Source organism: Kwoniella botswanensis, chromosome 1 (assembly GCF_036426115.1).
Source record: "Kwoniella botswanensis chromosome 1, complete sequence".
Taxonomy (NCBI): Eukaryota; Fungi; Basidiomycota; class Tremellomycetes; order Tremellales; family Cryptococcaceae; genus Kwoniella; species Kwoniella botswanensis.
This window is the reverse complement of record NC_088599.1, coordinates 3,260,121-3,276,500: the sequence shown is the minus strand read 5'-3', so window position 1 is coordinate 3,276,500 and position 16,380 is coordinate 3,260,121. Positions and strand designations below refer to the sequence as shown.

The following is a 16,380-nucleotide window of genomic DNA, read 5'->3' as shown; positions in this document are numbered from 1 at the left end:
TGGTTACTGAGTGCATATACTGTGCAGAACAACGCCTACCGATTCCTACTAACATAATTTGATTCTGAATAAATAAGGCACTCCCAAATGACCGTCTTTCGGACTCTCATGATAATGCAAGCGACCACTTGGGAATGCGACACTTGGAGACTCTATCTGCTATCTTTAGGGCGACTAGCGAACGGACCTCTCCTATACCAAGATTGTTTCTTAGGCTTGGCACTTTGAGAGGATTGCTCTTGAGACCTCATCTCTCGTTCAAACTCAGTCTGATAAGCCGTATATCGATGTTGGGTATCTTCAAAATACGTTGGATCATCGACCAATCGTTTGGATACGTAATCCCATACCAGATCAGACAGGAAGGTCATTTGGTAAGGATCGTTTTTGTCAGGTGGGAGTTGTTGCGATTCAGAAGCGATAGATTTCCCAATCAAGTCCAGACCTGTTTCAACTGCTGTTGGGAGTGGAATTCCCAATTCAAGCTCAAGAGATTGTTGAGCTGAATTTCGAGACGCCTCACTCCAGTCCGTTTTTCGTTTCTTGATCCACTGAAGTCTAGTCGGATGGACTGTCCTATGGTAGACTTGCATATGACTTGACATCCATCCATCCTTGATGAAACGATCATAATCTATGGTTCCAGAGGCTTCTTGGGTTTCTCTCAAAAGGTCAATGGCAAGTTTACTGGCAGCCAAGCTGTACTGATTGAGAGTAGGAGCAGGGTGATCGATCAATCTCTGCAGTTGGTTACAAGCTTGGTCGATAGTTTGAAGGATCTGGTCTTTTCTGCTATCGCACCTCGTCTCAGGTGCGCCTTCATCATTAGTAGTGGGAGGTTCCTGTATTGTACTGTTCATTGTGGATCCTGCAATCGAAGGACTGCCTAAAGTTGTACCTTCGAGTGACATTGTATAGTCAATAATACTTATGATATTTGCTGAGCTTAGGTTGGACAATGTAGCTCGTACGGGATGAAGGGAAAATAGAGATACCGTCAAACCAGTTGAGATGTCTTATATCTTTGAGTCCACTGGGCTACAGAACACATCCTCATTCGCTAATAACCCTGACAGAAGACACCAGAGATAATCATTGTCCCCAAGTAGTGCAAAAAGATATTGTTACGTTTCCCCTTGCTACACTAGAAAAAGCCCTTTGATGCTTTGCTTCTGAGGCTGGGGTCACCTTTGTTGTCTATTTGTCATGCTATACTCCAGTGGCATCAGCACAGACCACCTTTATGCTCAAGTGTCATCTCAAACCATGACGACGTGTCTTTTCGTTTTGAACAGCTTCTCCTGACTAGTCTCATCGGGCGCCACTTCCATTTAGTTGGATGCAATGTGTATCATTGTAACCTAGGTAGTCTTTAAGGGTAGGGTGGCCCACCTGGCTCTGCAATGCATTATATGAGAATGAGAGAGGATGTATGCACAGTATACGATATGGTACAGTAAAACGCCACTTTGACGACTTCTCACTTCCCTATTCCTTCTCGTTAAACCAGTTGAGCAGATTTTCCGAAGTGCCCAGGCAGTCTATTCTTCCTGAGATACACAATGTCCTCCCATCGCTCCTGATATCTATCAATCAACCAATCCTTCTTTGTCTGGAGGTCCTGCTCAAAGAGAGTTATTCTTCGAGTCAACAGTGTATCTCTCAGCAATTGTCTTCGTGTGAGCCCGACATATGGTTCATCCTCTGCTAACTTGTCTTGATTAGTTACATAAGGATCATCTTCTTCTAAACCCGCGGTATAGGAAATGAAAGTTCTAAAATTTCCATCTTTTGACATATCATTTGTCTTCTTGGTCCTAAAGTAAAACTCTCGCCATAATCCTTCCATGTAGTCTTCGTACTGTGCAGTAGTTGGGTAAATCCCTTTTTGACCCATACCAGAACCATCGTAAAAGGTCTGGATGTGTTCTTTATATTGTTCTGGAGTGAGTTCTTCTAGGGAATTTCTGCTTTCCAGTATATCTAATCCTACAAGACTGGCAGTTCGGTCTTTGGTATGCAAATTGGGGTTATTAGCATTCGACCTGAAGTAGTCCCTGGCAGCTTGCGAGGCCTCGTACACCTTGAGAAGTCGCTCTTCGGGAGGGTCGATTGAGCTATGAGAGGGTGCAGTGCGAGCAGCCTCTGCACCTGCAGTAGCTTTTGAGTTTTGAGAAGTCTCTGTGTTTTCTGGTGAGGTCAAAACCTTGCTTGGTGCGGTATAAGTGTATCGTGTTACCATGCTGTTTCGGGTGATATATCGCCTAAGGAACTCGGTACGGCGATCGACGATGAGCGAGCGGTGATGATGTATGCTATGTATGTAGGTCTGTACAGTATGTATCAATGATGACCAATGGTTTCTCGCGGTGGCGAATCGGTAACACAGTGCAGTATGATAATTTAGGTCAACTGTGTTATATACAGCCCAAGGTCAGTTTGAAGGCTGTTGAGTGGAACATTGCGGCCAGATGTATGGACGATCCTTTATGATTTTGCCTTAGGGACAAACCTGCCTGTGTCGTGTCCTTTGTGAAAAGTACTGTACGCTTCCTGCTGCCCTCCCCCACTCATCTGTGTTTCCTTCAAACAAGTCCTGCCACAAATGACTAGTGTACAGGAATTTTTGTCTTACAGATCCTCATGTAGAAATGCTGATCTTTCTAAATACTTTAAAGGTATATATACGACATATACAGACTCGGTGACAGCGCAGGCTAAGTGAGAAAAAACTGAAAACACGGACCAAAATCATCACCCTACAGTACAGTATACAATTGTTTTATACAGTAAAATTAGTCTGTATAAATGCAATCACGATGACACGATGACCTCTCAGTCTACTTCAAATCTCTCATTTGTTCCTCCACCATCGCTTTCAGCCTATTCATACTATCCCTTCTCATCCTCCCAGCATCATCCACCGTAACTCTCATCTCTTTAGTCAACAAACTATCTAACAGATGATCTTTCCTTGTAACCGGTCGAAATGATTGATCCCCATCTTCGCTCATTGCACCCTCCAGTCCCAGAGGATCCTGAAGTTCCAGATAAGACAGATCACAACCCAATGTCAGCAAGTACTTATCATCTAACGAACCGATTTTTAATTTATCTCTAAGCTCCCCCATCTTGCCAACTCGTATACCCATCCATTGGCTACGAGTAGGATAATCTCCCTGCTGATCTTCTCGCCTGGAAGAGAGCCACGTAGACCGGATCTTATCTCCAAGGGATGCATTGACCTCTGAGATATTGCTATTGGGATATTGACTAGCCATGTAATGGGTGAAGGAAAGATAGTTTGCTTCTTGAGCGTCATTCTTGAATGTAAAGTTGACAGGTTCACTGAAATAGCTCGACGTGTGGCCAGGTTGGTCGGAATTTGCTGTTGAAGCAGTAACATGTTGTGTGATATTCACTTCGGAGCCAGTCGCACTTGTAAGCGGTCTGAGTACTTCGGATGAGTTTGTGGGAGTCTTTGCGTTGAGTTCGAACATCTCAGTTTCTGAGTCGGATTGTACGGTTTCTGTCGTCACAGTGTCATTCATCGAAGCAACAGAAGGAGAAGACCCTGGTCCGGTGGCAAACTCGCTTGAAAGGGTTGTTTGTGAGGGGTTCATTGTGCAGTAGTTGGTCTGATCGGAGGGTAATACTCAAATATCGAATGTTTCGTTCAGTAATGTAGTGATCAGGCTATATCAGTACTATACTCAGATCAGTATACTCACAGCATGAAATCCAAACGAACTTCTTCTATGGGAAACCTTGAGGAGTATTGTCAAGCGTACCTTCCCTTCTTCTGTTTGACCTTGCAGGACATGAAAGGAGACAGCAGACTGACTTCGCCCAGTCCGAAGGCAACGAGTCGCTTGTCACGTCATATACCAAAGTAGTAGGTCAAGGCAGTATACTGTACATGCAAAGCAAGATTCCTGTGTGTCCATTCAATTCGAGAAACACGACAGGAACAGTATTATACAACTACGTCCCTAGTGCTCTGTTTCGGGCTCCCCTCCGAGCCGCCTTTGTCACTTTCGTCCTCAACCGCTTCGTTGGGTTTGAAATGTACCCTATCGACATGACACTCTCAGCCACGCCTACTATACTAGCTGGGAGTTGAGACTCACGGTGTCCTGGGATCTGCAGGCGATGCTTTCCCAAGAGCCGCCTTGACCCTCTGTCCAGCGCCCGTACCAAAGACAATTTCCACCTCTTCCAGTGTCATCTATTGTTCATGATATATCAGCCACCATCTCATATTCCGTCGTACGATAAGGCGCAGAACTTACTCCCTTAGTCTCTGGATACGTGAAGTAGATCACTAGCCAAGCGAATATCATACATCCAGCGAAGAAGATCCAGACCCATCCGTGCATGTGTCGATACATCGGTAAAGCAGAGTACTGCGTGGCGAACCCCATGCCCATCGAGAAGACATTGGCAATTGCATAACCCCTCGCGCGAAGACCTGCCGAGTAGATCTCTGCAGGGAGCATATTAACCACTATCACCAATAACCGAATCAGCTTAGCATTACTTCCTCTACTGTACTCTACTCATAACTGACTCACCAGGAGAGAAGAATGTAACCCATAGGAACCACTGAATCAGATACACCGTGACAAACCCAGCGCCAGCAGCCTTATTTTCAATTCCCTTATCGAAAATCCCAATGGTGATTGCACCCTGGATAATCAACATGATAGCAGCTTGACCTATCCCAATCAGATAATTCGTTCTTCTACCCCATACATCCAAGAGATATCCACCGACAATTCCCCCAACGCACCAAGTGGCATTTTGGATTCCGGATATACCAAATTGAAGATGTGGGTCGGTTATCCCTGCAGTACTGAAGATCTTGGTATAATAGTAGGTGAATATGCTCTGACCGTTCCATGCCCACCAGCACTGTGAGGAGAAAGCTACGAAAGATCTGTATCGGGCTGCTTTGGTCTTCCATAGGGCGGACCATTTGTCTTGTCCATGGGCTTGGTCCCATGAGATTGCTAAAGGGTAGTTTTGAAATGTTAGCCTATAATGAGTGACTTCTGTATTTGAGCCGCTTATGGTGCCCAAAAGAATTCAGGAGATGAAACAACTGTCAAGTGCTCAAATGTGAACTCACCCGCTCTCATAGCTTCGTACTCCCTCTCAGCAGCCCCGGATAGTACCACCACGCCCTCGTCTACATGTCCACCATGCAACTTGCTCAATACTCTTCTACATTCTTGATCTTTCCCCTTCTCGAATAGATATCGGGCTAGGGTAAATATCAGTATATCACCAAAAATAACGCACTAAGAGCTGGATGTGACTTACGGGATTCTGGAACCCAAGGTAGAACTAGTAATAGTAATGTAGCAGGTATGAAAGTGATTCCTAGAGCTGCTCGCCATCCCGTGTTACTGGTAGAATAGGATACACCGTCTGTTGTATCACGCAAGCGATAAGCTCTAGTCCTCTGTCTCAGTACGATAGGAAGGACCAAGCTTACAGACTAATCCTGCCTAAAAAAGTCCTCGCAAAGTCAATCATGTATCTCAAAACCGATGATATTGTGAGAAAAGGTCCACTTACAGCCAGCAATCCAAAGAAATTACCAGTCATAAGTGAAAAAGAAGATACGAAACCTCTATCTTCTTTAGCAGCGATTTCGACTGCGTAGATCTATCCCCAATCACATGAAGCACATCGCAAGTCAGTCTTTCAGCCTGGCTTGGGTTGTGAAGGGCAGAGTGTGTTATGATACGACTCACCTGATAACCCAATAGTAAAAAACCAATACTGACTCCCTCGATGACTCTCGCAGCGATCACGATCGCGAAACTTCCACTCCATACCAATAATGCCGTCGACAACTCCATCAAGACCGCACCGATCACCATTGTAGGTTTCCTACCTAGATTATCTAAGAAGAAGGCCGCTATGAGTCCTCCTATCAGTTGACCTAGGGAGTAAACTGGACCAATCCATTGGTTCTTCTTACTACGGTATCAACACCCGATCAGTACCTCTTTGACATGGCATACGATGACGTGGTATCTCTCTGGACGAGAAATGATACTCACTCAGGTATACCTATAGTTGAATCATACCCTAGATGAGTAATCCAAGCTGGCATTTGGATAATCGAAGCGATGACTGAAGCCTCGTATGACCTATCGGAAGCAAAAGGGCATGAGCATGACCTCATAACCAGTACAAGCACAACGAACGATCAGGTGCACATGCAATGAGCTCACCATCCATCACCACTCAGACTCAACCCTAATAAAATCACATATCTGTAGATCTTATATCTATCCCAATTCCTAAGATTATCTGACCATTTCATTGTCCCACTTGAATTACCCGTACTCGAAGGGATAGTCCCACTTGGTCTTCTTGGTCTGAGCCTATTAATATGTGAATCTCGATCCAGTGGTAGCAGTGGAATCTGATCGTACTCGTACACTTTGCTCCTTCTGTTCGTTGGTAACAAGGTATGCAACTGAGTTGATGATGGAATCTATTTATCAGTGTCAATCGATAAGATAAAATGAGTATCGAGATGTAAACAAGGTATGCAAAAAAAAACATTGGAATCCTCTTTCTGGACATATCGCATGACGATCAACAATCTCAGCATTGATTTGTATTTCCTGTGACGAGATCTTGGTGGTAACATCGATGATCGGGATGGTTTGTCACCTGCAGAGTTATCTGAGACATTACGCAATTTTAAGATTCTCAGCTGAGAAGATGTTCCGATGACCGAAAGGATCACGAGAATTCGATTCCAGCTGATAAGTTCAGTCGTCTATCATCCTCTTCTGATCGATCGAATCACGCCGTCAGTATACTGTACGAGTTTACTGTGTAATACGTGCATTTACAGTCGTTCCGCAAAACTATCTTGTGAGTTAAATCTGCTCATACATATGTTCCATACTCGTATATTACACATACATTCAGATGGAACATGCACAAAACCTCAGCAGCGCCCAATGATAAGATACTAAATCGATTCGAGAGATGATATACTTCAAATTAAGATTCAGATACGGTACGATACGATACACATAGCTTTTCTCCGTCATTCTTACTTTCCTACTTCATTGTCCATCAGCCTCAATCTCAATACCTCACCACAGTCCTTCGTCTCTTAAGACTCGGTTCTGCACTCGCCGATCGTTCTCTCTCATTCTGCGATGGTCCGATACCCTCCAATGTCAATTCATGGTCCGAATCGTTATCAACATTCTCTTCTCCTAGTTCCAATTGCATTGATTCGTCCGCAGGTTGGGGTGGGGGCGATAAATTCAATTCTTCATCATCGACATTCATAGGTGATGCTTCCCTTGCTCTTTTCCTACTCTTACTACTTGGTGTAGTAGGAGCTTGTTCAGATTCAGGTGGTGGTGACAAAGGACTTGATCTGTTATTGTTCCCGTTACCATTCCCATTGATCAAAGTATTCGATCTATTCCTTCCTTTCTTTGTTGGGGTAACATTATCCTCCTGATCCTCTTCTTCCTCTTCATCCACTTCTCTTTCTGTATCTTCCTCGGCCTGTTGAGCTTGTTGAACTTTCTTATTCGCAGCAACCTTGACATTCGGATCCTTACTGGCTATACTGATCAATTTCTTCTCATATGCCCTATAAGGTTCCCACCCTTTATGAACAGTGACTTCAACTCCTACACTTGAGATCGCATCATCCAGATGTGCCTTGATCTTCAACGCATCAGTTGGAGTGATCGGCGAAAGGAGCTGTATGAGGACTTTGAAAAATGTTATAGCGCTAAATCGTTTGATTTGCAATCGGGATTTCTGTTCACGGTTCTTGGCTGCTATTTCCTGTTTGACGTAATTTGAAATTCGTCGAGAGATATAATCCAACGCTTCGAGGTGGAAATCGCACACATCGGACGGATGGAGTTGCTGCAAGACCGTGAAGTGATTGCCGTGGATGGTGAATGCGGAAGCGATCATCCTAGCGAGAGTGAGAGGAGCAGTAGGTTCCTGGGAATCAGAATCAAGGAAGAGGTTGAAAGACTATTGCCAGAGAACCTTTCTGTCAGCTCCGGTATGTGGATTTGTCCAGTCAGCAGTCAGCTCACCTGCTGTAGAGCACTTCCAGCAACATGCTGCACCGTCTCACTCTCCTTGTTATAAATCCCTTCATCTCTCAAGGCATCCACCAGTTTCTTCACAATAGCATCATAAGTCTGACCGAGTCGACCGACATGAGCCAAAGGCTCTTTGGCATGTTCAACTTCTAATACACCCTTTCTGATTGCAGCTACCAAGGTAGAAGTGAGCTGTAAGAAGGAAAGATCTTCGCGGACTATCGTTAACACACATCAGCTACTTGTCCAGTCAGCGAGGCTTATGTACCTGACTCACCCTCAGCATTTATGTCGGTATCCGTATGAGCCTCTCTATCAGATACACATTTCTCCACGGCAGCTAGGAACGCTCCTCCCAATCGATGTTGTGTTTCATCTTCGATCGTCAGAGGACATGATTTAGCAGCTGGTGTGGCTAGGTTATCCTTCGAGCCCTTGTACAAGAATAACAAGTGGAGAGTAAGATATGCGATAAAGGCCTGATGTGATCATCAAATGAATTAGTCCATCGAGCTAATCGCGATCTTACAATGACGGACTTACTTGACGTCTGACCGTATCAACCGTATTGGTGTTATCACCAAGAGTCAACTCTTGGAAGATCTCTACTGCTTTATCCCTCTTCATACTGAGAGCAGCGATTTTATCGTCGTCTTGCGCATCTTCTTCGGTGAATCGACGGAACACCCATGTCATGTGGTAGAGAACGATTTGAACGGCATAGTCGATCATCTACAGGTGCAGCGCCTGTCAGCTGTATTGTTTCTTGAGGAAAGGTATGTCGGTATGACTCACCTTGGCTTCTTCTTTGTAACCCAGTCTACCTCTCTCAGCAAAAGCGCAAATAATATCCCATCCGCTACTCTGACCTTCTTCATCTTCCATCACCTCAGTGATATCTCGACTTTTCTCCAAGAGAAGAATTCTCAATAAGATAGCTTCTAATTTCGCGATACCTTCTTCCTCTAGTGAAAGTAAAGCTACATCATCGGAGCCGATCTCATCCCTTAGCGATGCGAATAGAGACTCTTGCAATTCATTTAGCTTGGTGGTATTTGAAGTAGCCATCGGTGCGTTGGTGGTGAGATGGTTGACAGCTTTAATAGCGGATTCAAGGACCGATGGATCGGTATGATGGAGGAATTGCTTGGTGACATCATCCCAAAGCGTCTCGTAGGCCTAATGGAGTATACAATATGAGTTGATGCCTTGTGTCTTTGGCTCCTAACAGCTCACCTTAGTCTGTCTCAAGTCAAGGTACAGTCCCAAGTTGATATAACTGAGCACAGATAAGATACCTCCAATTCTACCGACATCCGTTTGATGTTTAGCGAATAATCTAGGCAAGATTTGCATGAGCTTCTTAGATCGATCTTCTTCCTCTTCGTCCTGGATTCAAGATATGTTAGCTGGACAGCGATGCGACCACAACCATATAGCTTACCTGATCTTCCCTTTGAATCAAAGCTATCAGGAGCTGAAGCATGAAAGTCTCCTCATCCTCAGTGAGCAACCACATATCTTGATCTGCCGTCGAATGATCCAGAAGTAGATAATCGACGAGACTTTGCCAATCTCTCCATAGCTCATATTCCGAACAAATGGACTCTACAGCTGCATTAGCACGAGTGAGAGGCGTAGTGATCGAGATAGGTAAGATCGGTTGTTGGCTCGATGAAGAGGCAATGGGTTCAATCAGACCATCAAGTGAATTCGAAGTATCGATCAAAAGAGTAGCGAGCGATTTCCAATCTAGGTTAGTGGCCATATCATCTTCAGAGATCTTGTTCGCCCTCTTCTTTTTAGCTGCTCTGGCACCTGACCATTCAGTCTTCAGGTTCTCCTTGTTCTCTTCCCATAAATTGACTATAAATCCTCCAACAGCTTTACGTATTCTCGGATCTTGATCGTATACTAATCTCGCGACTTTGTCTCTGTGAGATTCATCTTCATCCGCTAAGATACCAGTCTTGTCGATCAGGGCGATCACGTGGATAGCAGTGACTCTGGCGTGAAGATCGACATCTCTCAAGGCCATTTCGATCAGTCGGGGAACGAGTCGTAGAGTAACAGTGCGAGCATTGTTCATGAATGACTCCTTGGAGTAAAGATTAGAAAGTGCCTTGACGGTTTCAAGTCGAGCGTGAGCAAACTATGTTATGGAATGTGAGCTTCATACATTTGCGATTGATACAGTTGATGTAACTTACAGGATCGTTACATCCTTTTGTGAAGTAAGTGAGGTAAGAGGTGGAGACATAGTAATCAGGATACTTCTTTGTCCATACACCAAGTTCCCTAACACAATCAGATCTAATGTGAGGATCGGCATCTCTGACTCGATGGACGAACATTCTATCGCATAGGCCTTGATCAGCTTCTCGCGGTTGTATGCGTAATAATCCATGCGATAGCAGATGCCACTCACACATCAAAGATCTCTTGGAACATATCATGTAATCTTTCTTTCCTCTTCTGAACCTCCGTCACTTTCTCTTCCAATTCCTTCAATCTCTTCTGCGCTGCATTGGAGGTACCGCCTTTCTTGATTTCTGCTTCCTTCTGTCTTTGCTTCAGACTCAGATCTTTACCAACGGAAGAAGCGACATCGCACATGGATGAATTGATCTTTAACAGCATATATGTTGATGTATGTCTAATAGGTCGTAATGGTGAAGTCGACATACAGTTCAACCAGTTGAGTATCAAAGATAACAATACATTGACATGATCTGATTCTTCGGTAGCTTCTTGGAACAATATGGGTGTGAGTGAGAGTGATTCGATCAAGTTGTATAAGAAGTAATCCAAGTTTTTACGGAAAGCGTTGAATTGTTTTCCTCGAGATATCAAGGGGTATGCTGCTGCGGCGACCTGTGGCCAAGAGAGATCGTCAGCATCACTTTTATATAGACAGCTATTTTACTAGTTTGATGAGACCGTCGAACTCACCCTGACACTTTCATCCTGAATTCTCTCTACCGCATCCGTTATACCATCTTCATCCGTAGCTTCAGCTTGTTCGATATCCAGATTTATCCCACAACATCTGATAAATAGAGTGATAAGTTCATGTATCGATACTTGTTCGGATACCTCATCACCAGCAGCTTGTTGGTAGGTTTCTACCCATTCGTCGATCAGGGGTTGAAGGGCAATATCAGGGGAAAGGAGGGCGTCTACACAAATGAGTCCGATGAGTTCAGTTCACAGAGGTAGTTTGGCAGGAACCGAAACTCACTGAACAAGGGTGACTCATTCTTCACGCCGTCTTCTCCATTTGCACCAACACCAGCACCGCCGGTGGACTTCCTTCCCCTCTTCTTGCCACTTCCATTGACGGCTTTGGTCTTTTTGGCACTTCCCGCAGCGCCGACAGATTTCCTTTTCTTCCCTTTTTTCGGTGCGGGATCTGCATCCCCCTCTTCATCTTCTTCCTCCGTCAGATCGGAATCCTGCAGAGTTAATGTATCGTATCAGTGAACGTATGTCACATATCAATCGATGAGAAGCAAGGAAACATCTCCCTACAGGATCTTCCATATTTTCATCTTCGTCAACATCTTCCTGAGTTTGCTTTCTCTTGCCTTTTTTCGTAGCTGCTCAAGATACATCAGCTCAAGGTACGCAACACGGGTGAGAACGGAAGCTGATCTGATCTCACTTGGTGCAGAGGTAGCTTCAAACTTCTCCACCTTTTTCCTGGCTCTTCCTCCTCTTCTTGGTTGATCTTCTTCCTCGTGAGGATCCTCTGGGGGAGGTGTGCGTGACATGGTGAGGTTTACGCTGGCTCGTCGGCCTTGGCTCAGAGGTGGAATAGTATCAGGTGAGGTATCGATATGATATGAGGTAAGATGGTGAATGATGATGGATCGGTGATGATGATGATGAGGAAGGGGGAGGGCGAGTGAAAGTGAGTGTGTCATGAGTGTGTCATTTGTGCATGTCATTGTACGCGTGTGATCTGTTCTGGTAGTTGGTGGTTGACTGGATCCGATCATCAGACATCAGACGCGACTTTAACCATGGGTGGTAACATTGATCTTATTCATCACCCTCATTTAGCATGTGACATACACGCGTATCAACCCAACTTGAGAGATGCATCTGTCTCCATCTCTTTCCTGTCAACTTCCACTCGATACCAAATAAACCATGTACATATAATCACCATATGTAGTACCCTCACTCACTCGTTCCCAGTCACTCATTCAAAAGGATCCTCAATGCCAAATGCCAAGAGTTTCCTCTTCAAAATCAAACTCAAAACGGAGATCTTCACGCCTTGCTACCCAATCTCAATCCCAATCTCAATCTGAATTTGACAATTCGCCATCATGGCTTGACCCCCAATCTCAATCTCAATCTCAATCTCAATCACAACAGATCCAGATCGACAACTCTTTCCTATCTATATCAACAGCTTCCCTACCTCCAAAATACTCTATCAAGCTAGCTTTGCCAGTGGATACCAAGCTATTCAGTAACGAGGAGAAGGAATACCGAGTGAAAGGTGAAGAGTTCTTGCATGATGGATGGAGGAGGTTAGATCAGCCAGAAGGAAAGTTGATGAGCCTTAGGAGGAAGGCTAAAAGGATCGTTAGTTTACCAGGACATCAAGCTTCCCTTTTAGGCAACAATCAACAAAAGCAGAAGGAAGATGCGGAGGATCAGATATTTTGGTATAATGCAGGAATGAAATTCCCTTGCGTATGTAAGCCAAGATGAGCTCATTCACCACTTCATCATCAGGATTACATAGCTGATGAAATATGGTCGAACAGGTTCATTGACCAAGTATAATCATTCGTACACCTATACAACAAAACCACCTCAATCAACCGAACTTCAGGCTCTAAATATAACCGACTGCGAAGGTCCCGTCATCGCTGAAGATCCTAAGGACTTACCTGGATGGTATGTAGGAACGGATCCGATCGATTTGGAACCTTCATTAGACCATATAAAGGAATTCAAAATCACATGGAACACCGCACATCCTCCTTTTTCGGCTGAATATGCAAGTCAGATGAGTAATCCCGAAACGGTCTACGAAGGTTCTCCTACCAATGTTGATCTAGAAAAGGAGAATAATCGATTAAGAAAGGGCAAATTCAAAGCTATCGAGGTAGAACCTTTATTGCCTCTGTTCCTAAATGGCGAAGGTGACAAGATGAATCAAACGAGGCATGATGTTCTACTTCCCCCAATTGTAACTGCCAATCGAGATATCGATGAAGAAAAAATCTGGGAGGAGGAGCTCAAAAGACGTAAAGCCTATTGGAGAAAGATGATAAGGGATGACGATGCCTTTGGGAGGATGTGGGGTATTATACCATATGTCAGTGTCATCCAGCTTAGATCAAAAATATCCCTTCGATGATAGTACTGATAACAGAACAGGAGCTAATGGTACCATTACCCTTCTTAGCCATGCACTTACCCTTCACGGTACCTTCCCCCTCCGATAACACGCAAGAAAATCAAGATACCACCGTACAACCTTCCTCGTACCTATCATTCCCTATCACATCCATTTCATCCGAACCTCCCGGAATACATACAATCAGAGGGTAGTAGGAGGGTATACTGGTTGATACCAATCCACGGACCAATCTATATACCCAACTTGAATCACCCTCTGACGGAAAACATATACCCGGGTCAAGTGGTCCCTACCAAAGGTGAACTGGTTGATCAGATACCGGATGCAGCAAAAGATAAAGACAAAAGTAAAAAGATATTTTGGACATCTTCTTCACTTCTTTCTCTTATTCAACAATTCCTTCATCCGTTATATATGGATGATCAACGGCCATTTGGGGTATTGGGGTATACGTTCTCGGGAGCAAAACCGGATCCATTTCTGGAAATACCTTATCACTCATCGACCAATACAGATGACTTTGAAACGAGGAAAAAACATAATGACAATAATGTTGGTTTTATAGATAAACATAAGATGGTGAAACCCGAATGTGGTGATCATCTAAGAATCTATTGTAATCTGAGATACAGTTTGGAATTGAGAACATGGTTACATAATGTTAAGATCCCTATACCGAATTCCAACAATAATAATGATGAAAAGGAAAAAGGAGAAGAAGAAGAGAAAGAGAGTAAGAGTGTGAGGATATTTTATAAAACCAGATTAACGTTAGTAGGAGATAAAGGTGAAGTGCTGATGGTTGCGTAACGTACAGTACAGGAGGGAGTGATTTCCTAGTCGTTGTCGGAAAGTTTGTTATCTTCATTCTCTTGGTACACTACTCTTGCTTCAATGGGTATCATTGATTATTTGTAGTACCAATCGTTCTGCCTTTTTTGTCTTGTGATGTAAAGAAAAGCTATGAGTGTTGTTGTATATGTCATGTATCCTATCTCGAATGAGCTGTATCTCAAAGCTATCAAACCGACTGTCATTTGAAGAGACAAGTGCATGGAGCAATGACACTCTAAGGATACGTTGATATTACATAGAAACACAAAAGATTAGACATATTGAAAAAGTATGGAAAAAGGGGAATCGCAGTACACGTAAGATATAAAAGTACAGGGGACAAAATGACCTTTTCCCACCCCGAATCTCACCTTTGACTAGATCGATTTCCCTCGCTCAATCTGGTCACAGATACACTAATAGACATCTTTGACTAAGAGGTGATCATGCGCCGGAGCCATCTACGCCGTAACGGCCTGAGCAGTCGTGCTAGTCGAAGGTTCATCTACCTCAATTTCATCTGGATTGTCAAGCCATGATTGTTCGACGGTTTGCTATAAAGTCAAAACGCAATCAGTACAAATGCGCGATGATAATATAAAGGGAAACTCACCTTGACTCGTCTTTCGTATTCTTTTAGGTTTTCTTTGAACAGTGAAGCTGCATCTACGTTTGCTGGGCTGTGAAATGATAACGATATCAGTATCGCCATCAACACCAAGCCTAAATCTCTGAACATCCTTGGAGCTATAGGACCATCTAGATTCCTTAAGACAACTCTTTGCTCATCACCGAGCCTCTCACATGACTGCTTCCCAAATCTTCCCTCCTATCTTACATATCTACCTCCCATATCTCTCATCCCTCCCACATGTCACCTTGAAAAATGAAAGTGATGAACTCACGAAGCAGGATTCGGATCATTCAAGAGACTCTGTACACTAGTCAGAATCGCCGCGACGTCATAAGTGGGGGACCAACGGTTCTGCAAGATATCCAAACACAGTTCGCCATTGGCGTAGATGTTCGGATGGAACATCTTGGAGACGAATCGGACGGTAGGAGGTTTGTTAGGGTACGAATCGGAGAATGTTAGAGTGAGTCGGAAAGAGCCGTCTTCGAATGGTGTATCGGCTGTGACGGACAAGTATATCATGATTGATAGTGTGAAGAGGTATGATGTTGTACAAGACGTCATTTAGAGAGGAGTAAGGTAATACAAATCAGCTTCAATATTTCCCGTAATCATGATTTCCCTTCTAGCCCCTTAACACTTTAGACGGACACATGAATAGATCTCACTCACGAGGTCCAAATATGACTGCATTCCAGATCATGATATTATCAGGATTGGGACTACCTGAGATACCTATGGGAGGATCCGAAGCTAGTCTCTTGAAATCCCGAATCAATCTTCGTTTAGCTGCGGTGGACTAGCGCATACAAATCAGAAATCAGCTTCTCTATTTCTCACACAATATCCATTGCGTGTGTCTAGAAACTCACCATGATGATATAGGTATTGCGAGAGAAAAGGGCGATATGTAGCTTTGATGACTGAATTGACTGAATTGACTTGACTTGAGACTGTGAAAAGAGACCTGCTCTGGGTGTTGAGGTTGAGTTTAGTTCTTGTGGTCTCTGCTCCACTGATAGTATGAGATCTCTATAGCTGTCTTGTTATAATCCTTGATATATGAGTGTGAATGAACGAATAATGAATAAGAGATGTGGACAGGTTGTCAAGCAACTGGTAGGTGGTCGTGAGGATGATGATGTAGTGGCGTAATCATCCACGTGGAGACCTCGTGTGATCGAAATGGATTGTCTGGAAATGGCAATTCAAAGTTATGTGGCATGAACAACAAAGGAGGAGCAAGAGAAAGGCGGACCATGATAGTCATTATCGTAAGTTAAGGGGGTATTGTGTCAGTCCTACTCGGTGAAGATTTACGAGCTCTGACAACCAATGATGATCTCGAGATATTGAGAGTGGTATAACCTCTGTTCATAATGGCAGAAAGAACGTCAACACGGCATACG

The 16,380-nt window shown here is 44.0% G+C and overlaps 7 protein-coding genes across 7 annotated transcripts; 1 reads left to right on the top strand and 6 right to left on the bottom strand.

Moving 5' to 3' along the window:
• Window positions 1-48: 48 nt before the first annotated feature.
• L199_001263 (uncharacterized protein) lies at window positions 49-911 on the bottom strand (the record flags this gene model as incomplete). The annotated part of the gene is made up of 2 exons (XM_064887018.1): window positions 49-95; window positions 188-911. The coding sequence occupies 2 exons, from the start codon at window positions 909-911 to the stop codon at window positions 49-51; spliced, it is 771 nt and encodes a 256-aa protein (XP_064743090.1).
• A 590-nt stretch (window positions 912-1,501) lies between these two features.
• Window positions 1,502-2,242, bottom strand: L199_001262 (uncharacterized protein; the record flags this gene model as incomplete). The annotated part of the gene is made up of 1 exon (XM_064887017.1): window positions 1,502-2,242. One exon carries the CDS (start codon window positions 2,240-2,242, stop codon window positions 1,502-1,504), a length of 741 nt encoding a protein of 246 aa, XP_064743089.1.
• A 598-nt stretch (window positions 2,243-2,840) lies between these two features.
• Window positions 2,841-3,623, bottom strand: L199_001261 (uncharacterized protein; the record flags this gene model as incomplete). The annotated part of the gene is made up of 1 exon (XM_064887016.1): window positions 2,841-3,623. One exon carries the CDS (start codon window positions 3,621-3,623, stop codon window positions 2,841-2,843), a length of 783 nt encoding a protein of 260 aa, XP_064743088.1.
• A 353-nt stretch (window positions 3,624-3,976) lies between these two features.
• On the bottom strand, window positions 3,977-6,340 carry L199_001260 (uncharacterized protein; the record flags this gene model as incomplete). Its single annotated transcript, XM_064887015.1, has 11 exons — window positions 3,977-4,073; window positions 4,131-4,228; window positions 4,293-4,507; window positions 4,575-5,012; window positions 5,132-5,266; window positions 5,326-5,433; window positions 5,501-5,513; window positions 5,584-5,673; window positions 5,763-5,991; window positions 6,075-6,164; window positions 6,249-6,340. 11 exons carry the CDS (start codon window positions 6,338-6,340, stop codon window positions 3,977-3,979), a joined length of 1,605 nt encoding a protein of 534 aa, XP_064743087.1.
• A 782-nt stretch (window positions 6,341-7,122) lies between these two features.
• On the bottom strand, window positions 7,123-11,890 carry L199_001259 (uncharacterized protein; the record flags this gene model as incomplete). The annotated part of the gene is made up of 13 exons (XM_064887014.1): window positions 7,123-8,043; window positions 8,109-8,335; window positions 8,386-8,596; window positions 8,661-8,849; window positions 8,913-9,296; window positions 9,354-9,506; window positions 9,562-10,269; window positions 10,328-10,472; window positions 10,546-10,991; window positions 11,070-11,296; window positions 11,359-11,572; window positions 11,649-11,716; window positions 11,782-11,890. 13 exons carry the CDS (start codon window positions 11,888-11,890, stop codon window positions 7,123-7,125), a joined length of 4,002 nt encoding a protein of 1,333 aa, XP_064743086.1.
• Window positions 11,891-12,350: 460 nt separating this feature from the next.
• L199_001258 (uncharacterized protein) lies at window positions 12,351-14,313 on the top strand (the record flags this gene model as incomplete). The annotated part of the gene is made up of 3 exons (XM_064887013.1): window positions 12,351-12,831; window positions 12,902-13,458; window positions 13,549-14,313. 3 exons carry the CDS (start codon window positions 12,351-12,353, stop codon window positions 14,311-14,313), a joined length of 1,803 nt encoding a protein of 600 aa, XP_064743085.1.
• A 485-nt stretch (window positions 14,314-14,798) lies between these two features.
• Window positions 14,799-15,846, bottom strand: L199_001257 (ubiquitin-conjugating enzyme E2 2; the record flags this gene model as incomplete). Its single annotated transcript, XM_064887012.1, has 5 exons — window positions 14,799-14,891; window positions 14,951-15,017; window positions 15,243-15,471; window positions 15,644-15,770; window positions 15,844-15,846. The coding sequence occupies 5 exons, from the start codon at window positions 15,844-15,846 to the stop codon at window positions 14,799-14,801; spliced, it is 519 nt and encodes a 172-aa protein (XP_064743084.1).
• Between the last annotated feature and the right edge of the window lie 534 nt (window positions 15,847-16,380).